Raw genomic sequence first — 13473 nt, forward strand, 5'->3', positions numbered from 1 at the left:
GAGTTGATCCGATACGAGAGGAGGACATTCACTGGGGTCCGCTCATGCCTTCCAACCGTCTGAGTTATGAGGCGGACCCAGTCCATACCATGATACCGCTCTCTTTAGTCTGGACGATGGCTTCATAAAGTTCACGCAGGGGCGGTCCCAGGTTGTGGCTATAGCACCCCGCATGATTAAAATGTGGATTTTTTTACTGCTACGCGATGATTAAAGTTTGATGTAGCTCCCTGTAGTAGTAGCAGTAATTTTTAGAAAATCCTGGGACTGCCCCCAGGGTTCACGCCACGCTTTTACTTTACCATCGGAACCAAACAATATAAATCGAGACTCGTCAGACCACATGATCCTTTTCCACAGTCCAGTCTTGGCGTTGTTACCACTCCAGTCGAATGTTTCGATTTTTTACATAAAGAAGTGGTTTCGTATAGGGTCATGATTACCAGATCCAAGATTCTTCAACTTCTGCCGCATAGTTCGGTTTGAAATGGGTCTTTCTTTGCCTAAATAGAATTTTTCAGTCATTTTCTGCAATTTCTACTGGACCTTCTATTCATATAGAAGCCGTGAATTAGGGTTGAATTTGAAAGTGTCTGCAATTCTGCCAAGACACGATAGGAGGGAGTATATGATGAGAGCCCTGTCGATCAATTCGGCCCTGGAAGGATTGTGCAAGGCTCAAGGGGTAAATTTTTTTCAGCCTGGTCTGTACTTGTTAACAGGAGAGACTGCTTCTACAGGGATGGGATACACTTAAATAGAAAGGGTGCAAGAATGTTTGCTGATGCTATCGAGGCAGTGTTAGGTGGGTCGGAAAACTGCTAGATTGGGGGGGATACAAGGACTAATAGATTAACAGTAGCCACTGGCAGAGGTGAAAGTGATTCTTGCACTGCTTCTATTGGAATGAGCCGCAGCCTGGCAAATAAGATGCAGGATATTTCAGAGACTGCTGGGAATCATTGGGGTACAAATAAACACATAGGTTGTGTTAGGGTAGCTAAGAAAAAGAACAGGTGCATGTATACTTGCGTGTACACCAATGCTAGGAGTTTAGTAAATAAATTTGATGAATTTGAGGTATTGCTCAAAACATCAAAGGCAGATATTGTGGGGATTTCAGAGACGTGGTGTCACACAGAAATAAGGAATGCAGAACTGGACTTTGGGGAGTACAATGTGTACAGAAAGGATAGACAGGATAGGAAGGGAGGAGGGGTTATGCTATTAGTTAAGAAATACATAAAATCCAGGAAGTGAAGCCAGTCGATATTGCTGGACAGTGCAGTGTCGAGTCAGTTTGGTGTGACATAAGCATTGGGAGATCAAAATTGAGAGTAGGAGTGTGCTATAGGCCTAATGACTCTGATGAGTATAATAAGAAACTGTAGGGTAATAGAGTGGGCCAGTAAATCAGAGAGTCTTATAATGGGGGATTTTAATTTCCCAGATATTGACTGGAATTTGGGGGCTGGTCACACACACTAGCAAGGCTTTTGTGGATTTATTGGATGATTGTTTTCTATATCAGCATGTTCGGGAGGCAACTAGAGGGAGCAATACTCTTGATTTGATTATCAGTAGTGATTCTTCATGCATTAAGAATCTGCAGGTAAATGAACCACTAGGTTGCAGTGATCACAGTGTGCTGAAGTGGGATTTACTCAAAGAGGTAACTACCATCAGGGGTAAAGGGAAGGGTTATTGCTTTCGTAAAGGCGACTACGATGGACTGAGACAGTATTTAAATTCTATACAGTGGGGACCACCTGATGATGTTACCAACAGCAAACTCAAAATGGGAAGCATTCTAAGAAGTTATCTTGGAAGCTACTAGGCTTTACATACCAACTAAGAAATATTGTTCAAGGTTTAGGCCTAAGTGGATGTCAGATGAACTAATGAGACATATGGCAGAGAAGAAAAATGCATGGGATACATACAAATTAACACGTGACACAGAAGCCTATGATAGATACAAGTTGATCTGTAACCAAGTTACAAAGGAGGTTAGGCAGGCGAAGGCAGATTACGAGAAATCTTTGGCAAGGGATGCAAAGAAAAACAGCAAAGAGTTCTTTACTTATGTAAACTCTAGAAGGAAGGGGATGAATCAGATTGGTCCACTTGATATTGATGGGTCAACTGTTGATGATCCTGCTCAGGTAGCTAACAAACTAAATGAATATTTTGCATCGACATTCACACATGAGGAGTTATTCAGCGAGGGGAATGCCAGAGGTCTATTCAACTCTGGCAGTAAGCTAGAGAATCTTGTAATAACTGAGAGTAAAGTGGAGGAGAAACTGTTGAAGATAAACACAAGAAAGGCACCCGGGGTGGATGGGATCTATCCAGTTATATTAAAGGAGGCAGCAAAGGAAGTAAGCAAACCCTTAGCCATAATTATGAGAACTTCCTTGGACTCAGGGGAATTACCCATGGACTGGAGATGTGCAAATGTGACCCCAATTCACAAAGGAGGATCAAAGAGCGACACAAGTAATTATAGACCTCTTAGTTTAACTTCTGTTCTTGGAAAATTAATGGAGGCACTGGTTAAAGAAGCACCGCATGATCATCTAGACAAGGCTTCAGTTATAGCTCAGACACAGCATGGTTTTGTTAAGGGGAAGTCTTGCCTGACCAATTTGATTGGATACTATGATGCAGTCACAAAAGAACTGGATGCAGGGAATAATTTTGATATTATATACTTGGATCTTAGAAAGGCTTTTGATACTGTTGCACATGGAAGACTGCTGCACAAGTTGGAGAAGTGTGGTATTGGAGGCAAATTGCTGCTATGGATAAAGGGGTGGTTGAGAGGGAGAAGACAGAGAGTGGTAATCAATGGACACTGCTCATCGTGGACTAATGTTATTAGTGGAGTCCCTCAGGGCTCAGTGTTGGGTCCATTATTGTTTTCTGTATTTATAAATGATATTGATGATGGTATATCAAGCTTAATGTCCAACTTTGCAGACGATACGAAGGTGGGCAGGGTTGTTAAGGACACTACTGACACTATGCTACTGCAACAGGATCTGGAAAGGTTGAGCAGATGGGCTGAGAGGTGGCAAATGAAGTTTAACATTGACAAATGTAAAGTACTACATATGGGAAACAGCAACCCCAGAGCAACGTATCAACTCTGTGGTACTACACTGACAGTAGTAGAGAATGAAAGGGAACTGGGGGTGGTTGTGCAGGCAGATATGAAGTTTTCTGAACAGTGCAGACGGGCTGCAAGAGTAGCTCATGGTGTATTGTCGATGATATATAGGAATTTTTCTAGCAGGGATAAGGAGGTGATTATTCCCTTGTATAAGGCAATGGTCAGACCGCACCTAGAGTACTGTATACAGGTCTGGAGGCCTCATTTCAAGAAGGATGTAGAGATGCTGGAACAAGTACAGAGAAGGGCAACAAGATTAGTGAATGGAACAAAGGGGTACTCTTACGAAGAAAGGCTTACGTTTTGCAAATTACAGTGTCTAGAGACTAGGCACCGGCGAGGTGATCTGATAGAGGTGTATAAAGCCTTGAATGGTTTGAGCATGCTCAATGCTGATGGGATTCTTCCTCTTGCTCAGAATAATCACCTGAGAGGGCATAAATTCAAATTGAGGAAAGACAGATGTAGGATAGACGTGAGGAAATTTGCCTTTAGCCAGCGGGTGGTTGGTTGGTGGAATAGACTTCCATCCCTTGTCGTGGAAGTTGATAGCCTAAATAAGTTTAAGGCTCAGCTGGATAGGTATTTCGAACGAACAGAGGGGTGAAGTGGAAGTGGTTATTTTTTATTTATTTATTTATTTTATTTTTTTTTTTTATTTTTTTTTTTTGGCTGATGCTGCATAAGCTTGCTTTCTTGCATCAAATGCCTCTACTAATGCTAATGCTAATATGCGTAATTCGCTTTAAATTGCTGCGGTCTCGTTCTCGGTGTTACTGGCTTGTCGCTGCATTTTCCTTTCTTCTTCCACTCGTATACCTTTGAGATAGTTGCTTTCGGCACATTAGTGATATCCTTTGTTTTATCAATTGTGGCCTTTGCTAAACTTTCACATACAATAAAAGCTTTCAGAAAATAGGAAAGATTACCAGTCTTCCTCATGACCTGCTCGACTAAGAAGCCCCGGGAAAGTGTACAGTTATCTAATACCAAGGAACTTAAGAGCATTCAATATGACCATTATATTTGCATACAGTACGTTTATCTGATGACCAATTTCAATAGTTTCTAATCTTTTGGTCAGTGAGTGTAGTATCGTTATACAGCATATGCCATCTTTAAATTTTATATTCACATTTCTATTCATTACGTATTCTATTGTATTCGTAACTTGCATTTTTGGTGCAGGGTGAAAAAAGACATCTTTAGATAAATACAAAACGCGTGATTTCACAGTGCGGGTGCTGCGCATTTTAAAGTGTTCCATTTACTCGTTCAGTTTGAGAGAATGATAGTAAATGGGCTTAGAAGATAAAAAAAAAAAAAAAAAAATTCGCATTGGAGGAATTAAAAAAAAAAAAAATCCAACGATCACCGAGCTTTACTCTTGGTGATCGTTGTTCATTGTAATGCAGTTACTCATTTGAAAATTAGCAAACAAAGAGAAAAAAGCAATAACTTCTATTCTATGCACGAGCATAGAACATCTTGTTTCTGCTAATCCACCATATTGCCCATTCATTCCGCTAGTCAGCGCACAGCAACAAACAATATCCATTGCTTCAGCTACAATATACAGTACATGAAATAATTGCTGGACTCATATTAGTCCGACTTCAATGAAATTCGGAACGGCTCGACAAATCTTTCTAAAAGGCCCAAATATAAAATATGAAAATCCCTTCATTGAGAGTGGAGTTATTACAGACGGACGGACATGGTGAAGACAAATAGGCGCTTTATGCATATTTGCTAACACGCCTAGCAACCATTACAAAAATACTTCATAGAATAAGTTAACGTATTCGCGCAGCTGCTTCTAAGCTGAAGCTGTCCCCTAACAGTGGTTTCTGCACCCACCCTTGCGGAGAGAACCGAATCGCTATAGCAGTGGCAGAAGGTTATTTGACTTGCACTATACAGTTCAATCGTCAGATGGACACATCTGGGTGTGGTTTATTCCAAAAGAACGGATTACTCTAGATCCGTGTTTCTCAACCTTTTTTTTTAATTATCGCGCCCTAATGGTCTTTTTAGGCAATTTTTTTTCTAATCGCCCCGCCCCCATGAAATTTAAAAAAAAAAAAAAACACTTTTTGCTTTTTTTTTATTCAATGGGATTCCTGATGCTTCTTAGCTAAAATTTCAATGTTCGGTATGATTTATTAAGGTTAATTCTAATGTCTCCTCTTGAACATATATCAATTCTGTTTCTTTCCTTTGTTAATATTTTATTTATTGAACTAAAACAACTTTCAACTATATAAAACATTGGAAAACAAAGAAGTACTTTGGCCATTTCAGACCAGATTGTTGAATAAAGAAGTTTAGTTGTTTTTGATCCCCACAACTCAGTCATTCCACCTTTTTTCGAATTTATATTTGCATTCTTCGCTACATTTTAATTCAATCGGTTCTTGAATTTCTTCACTAGCAGACCCGGCATCACATCCAGTTAGATCTAACATCCGTGGCTTCACTTCAAAAGAGAAATCTGAAAATCTATTTTTCATTTCACCTTTTAAAGAAGCCAAATGATCTGAATAATTCTTGAGATCATTCTCGGTGAGAGTTTCATTGATTTCAGCTAACTCTTGCATACCATGAAATGGTATGAAATTGCATACCATTAAATTGCATTCAAATATTTCCAGTTTTTCAGTGAAGCGTTTATTACGCGTTCGCAGTCTATCATTATAATTAATTTCCCTTAAAGTTGAAGTGATACTTCATCAAGTTTTCGAAAAATCCAAGCCATATAGTATAAGTTGTTTTTGTGTTTGCTGATCTGCTTCGCTTAAACCTCTCCTTCGCTTTCTAAAAACTAATTAACGTATCAAAAAGATTTACAAATCTTGTTACAGTTTACTTTCGAAAGCCAACTGACTTCTGTACGTAAAAGATGCCTCACATACTGTTCTTCATTATCAACACAATTTTCTGAAAAGGCGATCATATTTGCAATGCGACTTTTTATTGATGCTTTTAATAACTGTACTGAGAGATTGATAAAGAACTGGAATAATATTTTTTGCAACCAGATGTCGGTGCACAATGCAGTGTATTGCAAGAACTGAGGGATATACTTCCTTTAGGTGAACTATAAAACCAACCATGGAGGTGGTACCATCAGTGACACAAGATACAGTACCAAATTTCCCAATGGTATTTGTTTTTCATAAAACCATTTTTACAGCAGTAAAAATGGATACTCGTACAGTCAGTTTCTATAGATTTTACAAACATCTCTTCTTGCAATTTACAATCGTCATCGAAATAACGAAAGTATGCAAATAGAGGGGCCTTTTTGAACTGTGGATTCATTAATCTGAATAGAAAATTTTCTCGTTTTTAGTTTGTCAGTTATCTGCTCTTCAGTGTTAACTGACATCTCATCGATTCGTCTTCGAATTGAATCGTTGCCCAATGGCAATGCTTTTAAAATACTGGAAGGATTTTGATGCAACACTGTTGAAATTACAGTCTCTAATACGGGTCGTATAACAGTCTCAGTAACTGTATGAGCACTACCGGTTTTTGCAACGATTTCTGCAATTTTATAAGACGCAGTCATTACATCGTCATTTGTTTGTGAGATTTAAGAAGTAAGTGTTACGTTGCTCAAAACTCTGCTTTAATTTTTTAAAATATTCAACACGTCTACCAAATTTATCAGGATGTTTCCTTTTTAAGTGATCTGAAAGTCTTGATGGTTTCAAATCCTCATTTGAAAAGGAACTATTACACATAAGACGCATAGGTTGTCTTGAGTCAAATGGACTTTCAATAAAACCATAAGCTAGATATTCATCCAGATACTCTCGACACTTTCTTTGTGGCACTTGATATGATTGTGATGGGTTGAATAACTACCAAGAATTAAATAATAAAATATAAACTATCTTTATTTAATTGTCATAGCCCATGTCACTCACAAAACCACTGTGGATCAAACACAAACAACTTCCACAGGAAACAATAAATCAATACTAATTATCACTTAGAAAATTTTTTTTTTTTTTAGTAAAAATAATGCGGCACCTAGAACGTAATTCAACCCCGCCTAACAACTCTCAACTGAGTACCCTACATCTTTCATAAAATAAACAAATTAATTAAACATTATAAAAACATAAAATATATAAATTAATTTAAAAAAAATAAATAAATAAAAACAACCCATAAATTTACACTAGCAACTCATCCATATCGTAAACAATTGTGGTTACCAAGAACTCTGTTTATATTGTTAGACTCTTAAAACTCTAAGTATTGTCCAGGTCTTCTTGGTAAAACGAATCTTCTTATTGTCCAATTTTATCTTCAGACTTGATTGATCTGGGGCAGAACCGGGTTCGTCCTCACAATAAGCCTCTTTCTCCGAGCAAAAACTTTTTTTTTGCAAAGGCGTGGCGTGCTACAAGATTACTTGGTGTTTGAATTAGTTGTTCCACTGCAGTTGGGGCGAATCCCCGGACGTTATTCCTCAGCTGTTCTCTGGATTCATCATATATTGCACAATCGAAGGGTATGTGGAATCAGTTCTCCTTCGCTCCAAAACAGAGTTCTGACTCTGCAAGCCTAAATTGAAACAATTTCTCACTGAGGGGCCCCATGTCCTGTGACTAGATAGGTTTCCATCGTGAGAGTAAACCATTTCGTAACAGATTTTGCCATGGCAAAGGTAACGTCCGGTATGAAGTTTTTCGTGACTAGTCCCTTTTGGTTGTGTCCCATCGTGTCTGCCATATATGAACTAGCTCATTATAGCAACGCATCCTCTCTATTTTCACATTCGTGTCTAAGTTAAGGTGGATGCCTAGGATTTCTGCAGGAATCCTCTTCCATATTCTGTAGCATAGTCCCCTATAAATTTCTAAGAGGTCCAGTGGAAGAACTCCTGCAATGACTTGTGTTGTCGCTGTTGAGACCGTTCTGCAGATCCGATGGGTAGCCAGGAGAAGTCCCCCTTTGTGTTGTCGCTGTTGAGACCGTTCTGCAGATCCGATGGGTAGCCAGGAGAAGTCCCCCTTTGAATAGAGTTCAGCTTCTCTTTAATTTTACAATTAACTGCCCGACGAAACTACGCCCCTGCAGCGAACGTGACTATGGTGAGGAACACCGCCTTGTAGTAAAGGTGTATTGTGCGCTTGGAGAGCCTCCAGTTACTCCTGGAGATTCTGAGATTGAGGCTGAGAAGTTTCTTACTTTTATGTTAAGATTATGAGGGAGGAAAGTACGTCTATGGTCATTGATGACCCGTACGACTCGGGTTTGGGTCACAAGAGGTAACTGCATGCCTTGGATTTTAGCCTGGGGCCTTCGAAGGTCGAGTTTGGCTCCAAAGATCATATTGGTTTTTGTCGGATTGATTCGGAGCTTATTGGTTTGAGTCCAGTCGGCAAGGTCGTCAAGAACGTGGTTTGCAGTGGTCTCAAGGGCTCGCCGAGAGCGGCCCAAGGAAGGTCGCTCTCGGCGAGCCTTCTCGTTTGCCAATGAAAAAAATAAATAAAAAGACCACGCCACGCCGCCGCCAATGTCGCAGCTGTCGGAAAGGCGCAAAAGCCAAGGATTGCGGAGACATTTCCTCTGAAAGTTTAGGCATTTAATGCCTATGAAAAGCAAAGGGGGTTGAATTAAATCACGCTCACTATCTTCATTTTACCAAATTTCTCACTCACTACTAATATAATATACATGTGTTAAAAATCAGTTGTCTCAGGGGAAAAGAAAACCCAATGAGAGAAATTAAATATTAAGGAATAAGATGTCGTCAGGTAGGGTTGAGCTTTGCAGGACTGCAAACCATTATAATACCCATGATTTTTTTCGCCCCCGTTGAGAATCCTTGCTCTAGATTGTATTGCAGTAGCATGAAGTTTGGCGGTAGTGTAATGGTATTAGCCTTTTTACGAGGTTTGTAGTGGTCCACTAGTCATCGATTGAGTCATGACTATAACTGCCCTCTGAGCAATTTTGTCGTACGTATTGTGGCAATTCGTTGGTGAGAGGACGTATTTGTGTCAACTTGACAACGCTCCGTATAACAAAGCACGGTCCGGTCAGTACAACAGTTGTTTCGGGAGAATTAAATATTAAGGAATAAGATGTCGTCAGGTAGGGTTGAGCTTTGGAGGACTACAAACCATTATAATACCTTGGGTCTGGGATGGAGAATGGCACATCCGTGCTATTTCCATCCCAGACCCGAGGTTTGAATCCAACTGAATACCTGATATTTTGGAATAACAATTGAGAGGCGGAATTCTTAATTCAAGTGGAGAAAGAAATATTCGCAGCTTTACGGAAGGAGGGGATTAAGCTTCAATCTTCTCATCTTCTTCTTCAAAGCCCTGGGGAAGGGGGGGTTAATTTGATAGTAAAAATCCTAGAAAAAAAAACATACGGATTTTTTTTTCATTTGGTTTCCAGTACATGTTGGAGAATTGTGCGTTATATATATATATATATATCGAGTGATCACTGAAATATGACCACTCCTATGGAAAAGGCGCCTCCGTAGCCAGGTGGGAAGGAGCAGCAGTGGTTCGAGCCCGTTACCACCAAATACGGAGTATGCGGAAAGGTCAAGGAATGACCACCGCACCGGAGCAATATGGCCTTAGTTGCTAATGCCCCTAAAAACCAAATAACAACAACCTATGGAAACTGAATGCGACCCGTTGACCACGTGAGGTAGGACACTGCGCAGTTAGTCGACGTACATAGCATAGATAAGGTGTCAGTGGTTCAGTAGGTAGTAAAATTCTGAGCGTGATGGGTAAAAGGAAGGATTTATCGTACTTTGATAAAGGACAGATTGTGGGTGCTCGACGAGCTGGTGCCTCGATTTCCCAAACGGCTGAACTGGCGGGGTGTTCGAGAGCCGCCGTAGTTAAAGTGTACCAGGACTGGCGTTAAAATGGTCAAACAATGACCCGATGGCAAAACTGAAAACATCAGCGAGAGGTTATTATTATTATTATTATTATTATTATCTGTTTATTTCCATAAGGAACCACCCCGGGACGGCAAAGTGCCAGGAGGGTGCTAAGTACATATCAGGGTACGAGATACTACGTGCAATTGGTTACATATACTGTACACGTAGTCTCGTCCCAAAATATTTTGTACACATTTTATGTTTAATACATACAGTTTTTACACATTTATGATTGTGTACAAACATTATACAGCTCATATATTTACAATTCACTAATAATTCCACATATAACTTACCTATTTACATAACTGTTAAAGAAGGTGTATTTTTCCGGTCAACAATTATTATTGTTCTTAAAGTAGAAAGTTTCTCTTTTACTCTCAATTCTTTGGTACTTTGCAGCCGGTTGATGTTATAGGTGAGCGCCGAGTCCGACGATTCGAACAGGCGCAGCACTGTTGAAGAGTTGACTACCCAATACAATATGGGCCAACCCGGAACAATATCTGGCATGACCATGCGTCGCACGCATGGGTTACACCAGCAGACGACCCCTACGGCATCCTCTCCTAACCAAGGTTCATCGGCGTAAAATACTCGCCTGGTGCAAAGAGCATGCAAGTTGGACGTTAGAAGACCGGAAGAAGGTGTTGGTCGGATGAGTCACGTTATTTACTCCACACCGTGGATGGTCGTATATGGATTTGGCGTCAAAAACATGAAGCTCTTCATCCATCATGCATGGTATCAGAAGTGCAGGCAGGTGGAGGCGGTTGTATGGTGTGGGGCATATTTCACTGGCAGGAACTTTAACCCCTGGTGCATGTGGAACAACCTATCACACGACCAACTGCTTGCTGACTGTGTACACCCCGCCATGTTACACTTTTTTCCGAATGGCGATTGTGTCTTCCAAGATGATTGTGCGCCGAGCCATCGGGCACTTGATGTGCAGGAATGGTTTGAGGAATACAGTTCTGACTTCCAGCCTATCGATTGGCCTCCGAACTCCGCCGATATCAATCCTATAGAACACTTGTGGGACACTATGGAAAGGCATATCAGGCGTCTGGATACACCAATCACCTCCATACCTGCATTTCTGACCGCATTACACACAGCTTGATTGGCCATACCTCTCGAACACTTCCGACATCTTGTTGAATCAATGGCACGTTGGATAGCTGCTGAACTAGTAAAGTGTGTTAGTTGTCTGACGGCACTGGGGTTTCCCCCATCTCCGCGTTGTATTCTTTGTAAGTGACACACAACTCTGTGGAGGCCGGAGATTTAAAAGTGTGTGGGAAGTGGTTTGTTGTGTAGTGTTATATTCTGGTGTTTCTTTGACTATTTAGTTGTTGGGCCCCTATTGGGACCCACCGTTGCCCACACTTTGCCACGAGGAGGCAGGTCAGGCACCTAGTAGAACAGTGTTTCTCAAAGGGTGTGCCGCGGCACATTAGTGTGCCGCAAAATTTTCCAAGTGTGCCGCGAAATCTTAAAAAAAAAAACCCAGCGTCGTTTTAATTTTAACTTCATTGTCCAAATATACGTACAATACCATTAATAAGAATAAAGTACACGAAGGATCTTTTTATGACGAATTGAAATTGACATATCCGAATACAGGGGTGTCTGGCTTCAGACGCCAACACCATTTGAATAAAGACCAATTATCTGTCGCTCGCAGACCACGTGAATCGGACCGACGCGATCCTGTATAAGTGCTTAGGGCCCCTGAATTACCTCAGAAAGTAAAAATACGGGATCCCGTCTCCAGTCTCTCTAGTTCTCTGGGAGTTGTGCGCGTAGGCATGCGGCGTATTACTAGTTTATATATATCGTGTTAATATTGTCACATTAAACTGTGTTTGTGTTGAAAAGTAAATAATTTTGAAAAGTAAAATTAAAAATTTTACAAAACCGTTTTTTGTTTATTAGAAAAAACTGAAAATGGATATACGAAAAGTTTTAAATAAAAACAAAACTATTGATGTCGGCGACAGTAGTTCTGCAGCAGATACAAATATATCCATTGAAAATAGTGATAATATGAACAATACCAGAGCCGAAGAATCTCAGCCAAAAATTAGTACAAGAAAATATAATGAAGATTACTTAAATTTTGGTTTAAGTGGACAGGGGATAAATTTCTCCTTACCTTTATGTGTTGTATGTGGACATAAAAAAGCAAATAGTGCAATGGTTCCTAGCAAGCTAAAACGCCATATGGAAAAAGTTCACCAAAATTTGATGTCTAAAGACAAAAGGTATTTTGAACGATTAATGACAAATACTGCCAAACAAATACAAAAATTTGAAAACACAATAAAAGTGTCTGACAAAGCAAAAATTGCCTCCTATGAAGTAGCGCAACTTATTGCACAAAAAGGGAAACCTCATTCGATTGGAGAAACGTTGATCGGTCCTGCTTGTCATATAATGGTAAAATGTATGTTCGGCAAAGATGCGGAAGCTGAAATAAATAAAATTCCTCTTTCCAACGATACTATAAGTCGAAGAATAATCGATATGTCGGAAAATATAGTAGAAAATGTTCAACAAAAATTTGATGGTCAAATTTTTGCTCTGCAAATAGATGAGTCAACAGATATCAGCGGGAAAACACAATTAATGGGATTTGTTCGATTCATTAACGGAGATTTAATTATGAACCAATTTTTATTTTGTCAAGAATTGCCAGGAAGAACGACAGGAAAGGAAATATTTAATTTTGTAGATAACTTTTTCGAAAAGACAAAGTTATCTTGGAATTTCTGTACAGGCATTTGTACAGATAGTGCTGCATCAATGATCGGACCTGGAAAAGGTTTTGTGCAAAACAAAAAAATTCAAATCTTATTTCTGCACATTGCATTATTCACCGAGAAGCTTTAGTAGGCAAAACTCTCCTGAAGAATTAAGCATTGTACTAGATGACCTAATAAAACTTGTTAACTATATTAAAAGCAGACCTGTAAAATCACGAATTTTCAAAGAATTATGCGACAGCATGGAATCTAACTATAATTGTTTATTACTACATAATGATATTCGTTGGCTTTCTAGAGGAAAAGTTTTAGCCCGTGTATTTGAATTGCGAGCAGAACTTTGTACATTTTTTAAAATGAAATATGAAATAAGTACCGCAGGAAAACAAAAGATCGTATGAAAATACAAAAAAATTATGATTGTTTTAAGAATGAATTGTGGTGTGCAAAACTGGCTTACATAGAATATATATTTGCACATCTTAATATTTTAAATACTAGTTTACAAGGACGAAACGAAAATATCTTAACATCAACAGATAAGTTAATTGCTTTTGATAAAAAATTATGCTTGTGGACGA

The 13473-nt window shown here is 39.5% G+C and overlaps 1 protein-coding gene across 1 annotated transcript; it reads left to right on the forward strand.

Annotated features, from left to right (window-relative positions):
- Window positions 1-12173: 12173 nt before the first annotated feature.
- LOC150085634 (zinc finger BED domain-containing protein 5-like) lies at window positions 12174-13019 on the forward strand. Its single transcript, XM_090374627.1, has one exon. The coding sequence runs from the start codon at window positions 12174-12176 to the stop codon at window positions 13017-13019; it is 846 nt and encodes a 281-aa protein (XP_090230753.1).
- The last annotated feature ends 454 nt before the right edge of the window (window positions 13020-13473 follow it).

Source organism: Mastigoproctus giganteus, chromosome 5, assembly GCF_048544385.1.
Source record: "Mastigoproctus giganteus isolate SK-2022 chromosome 5, ASM4854438v1, whole genome shotgun sequence".
Taxonomy (NCBI): Eukaryota; Metazoa; Arthropoda; class Arachnida; order Uropygi; family Thelyphonidae; genus Mastigoproctus; species Mastigoproctus giganteus.

What these genes read in the sequence shown, in the direction of transcription:
- LOC150085634 (XM_090374627.1), top strand. Translation starts at nt 12,174, where the DNA reads ATGAACAATACCAGAGCCGAAGAATCTCAGCCAAAAATTAGTACAAGA.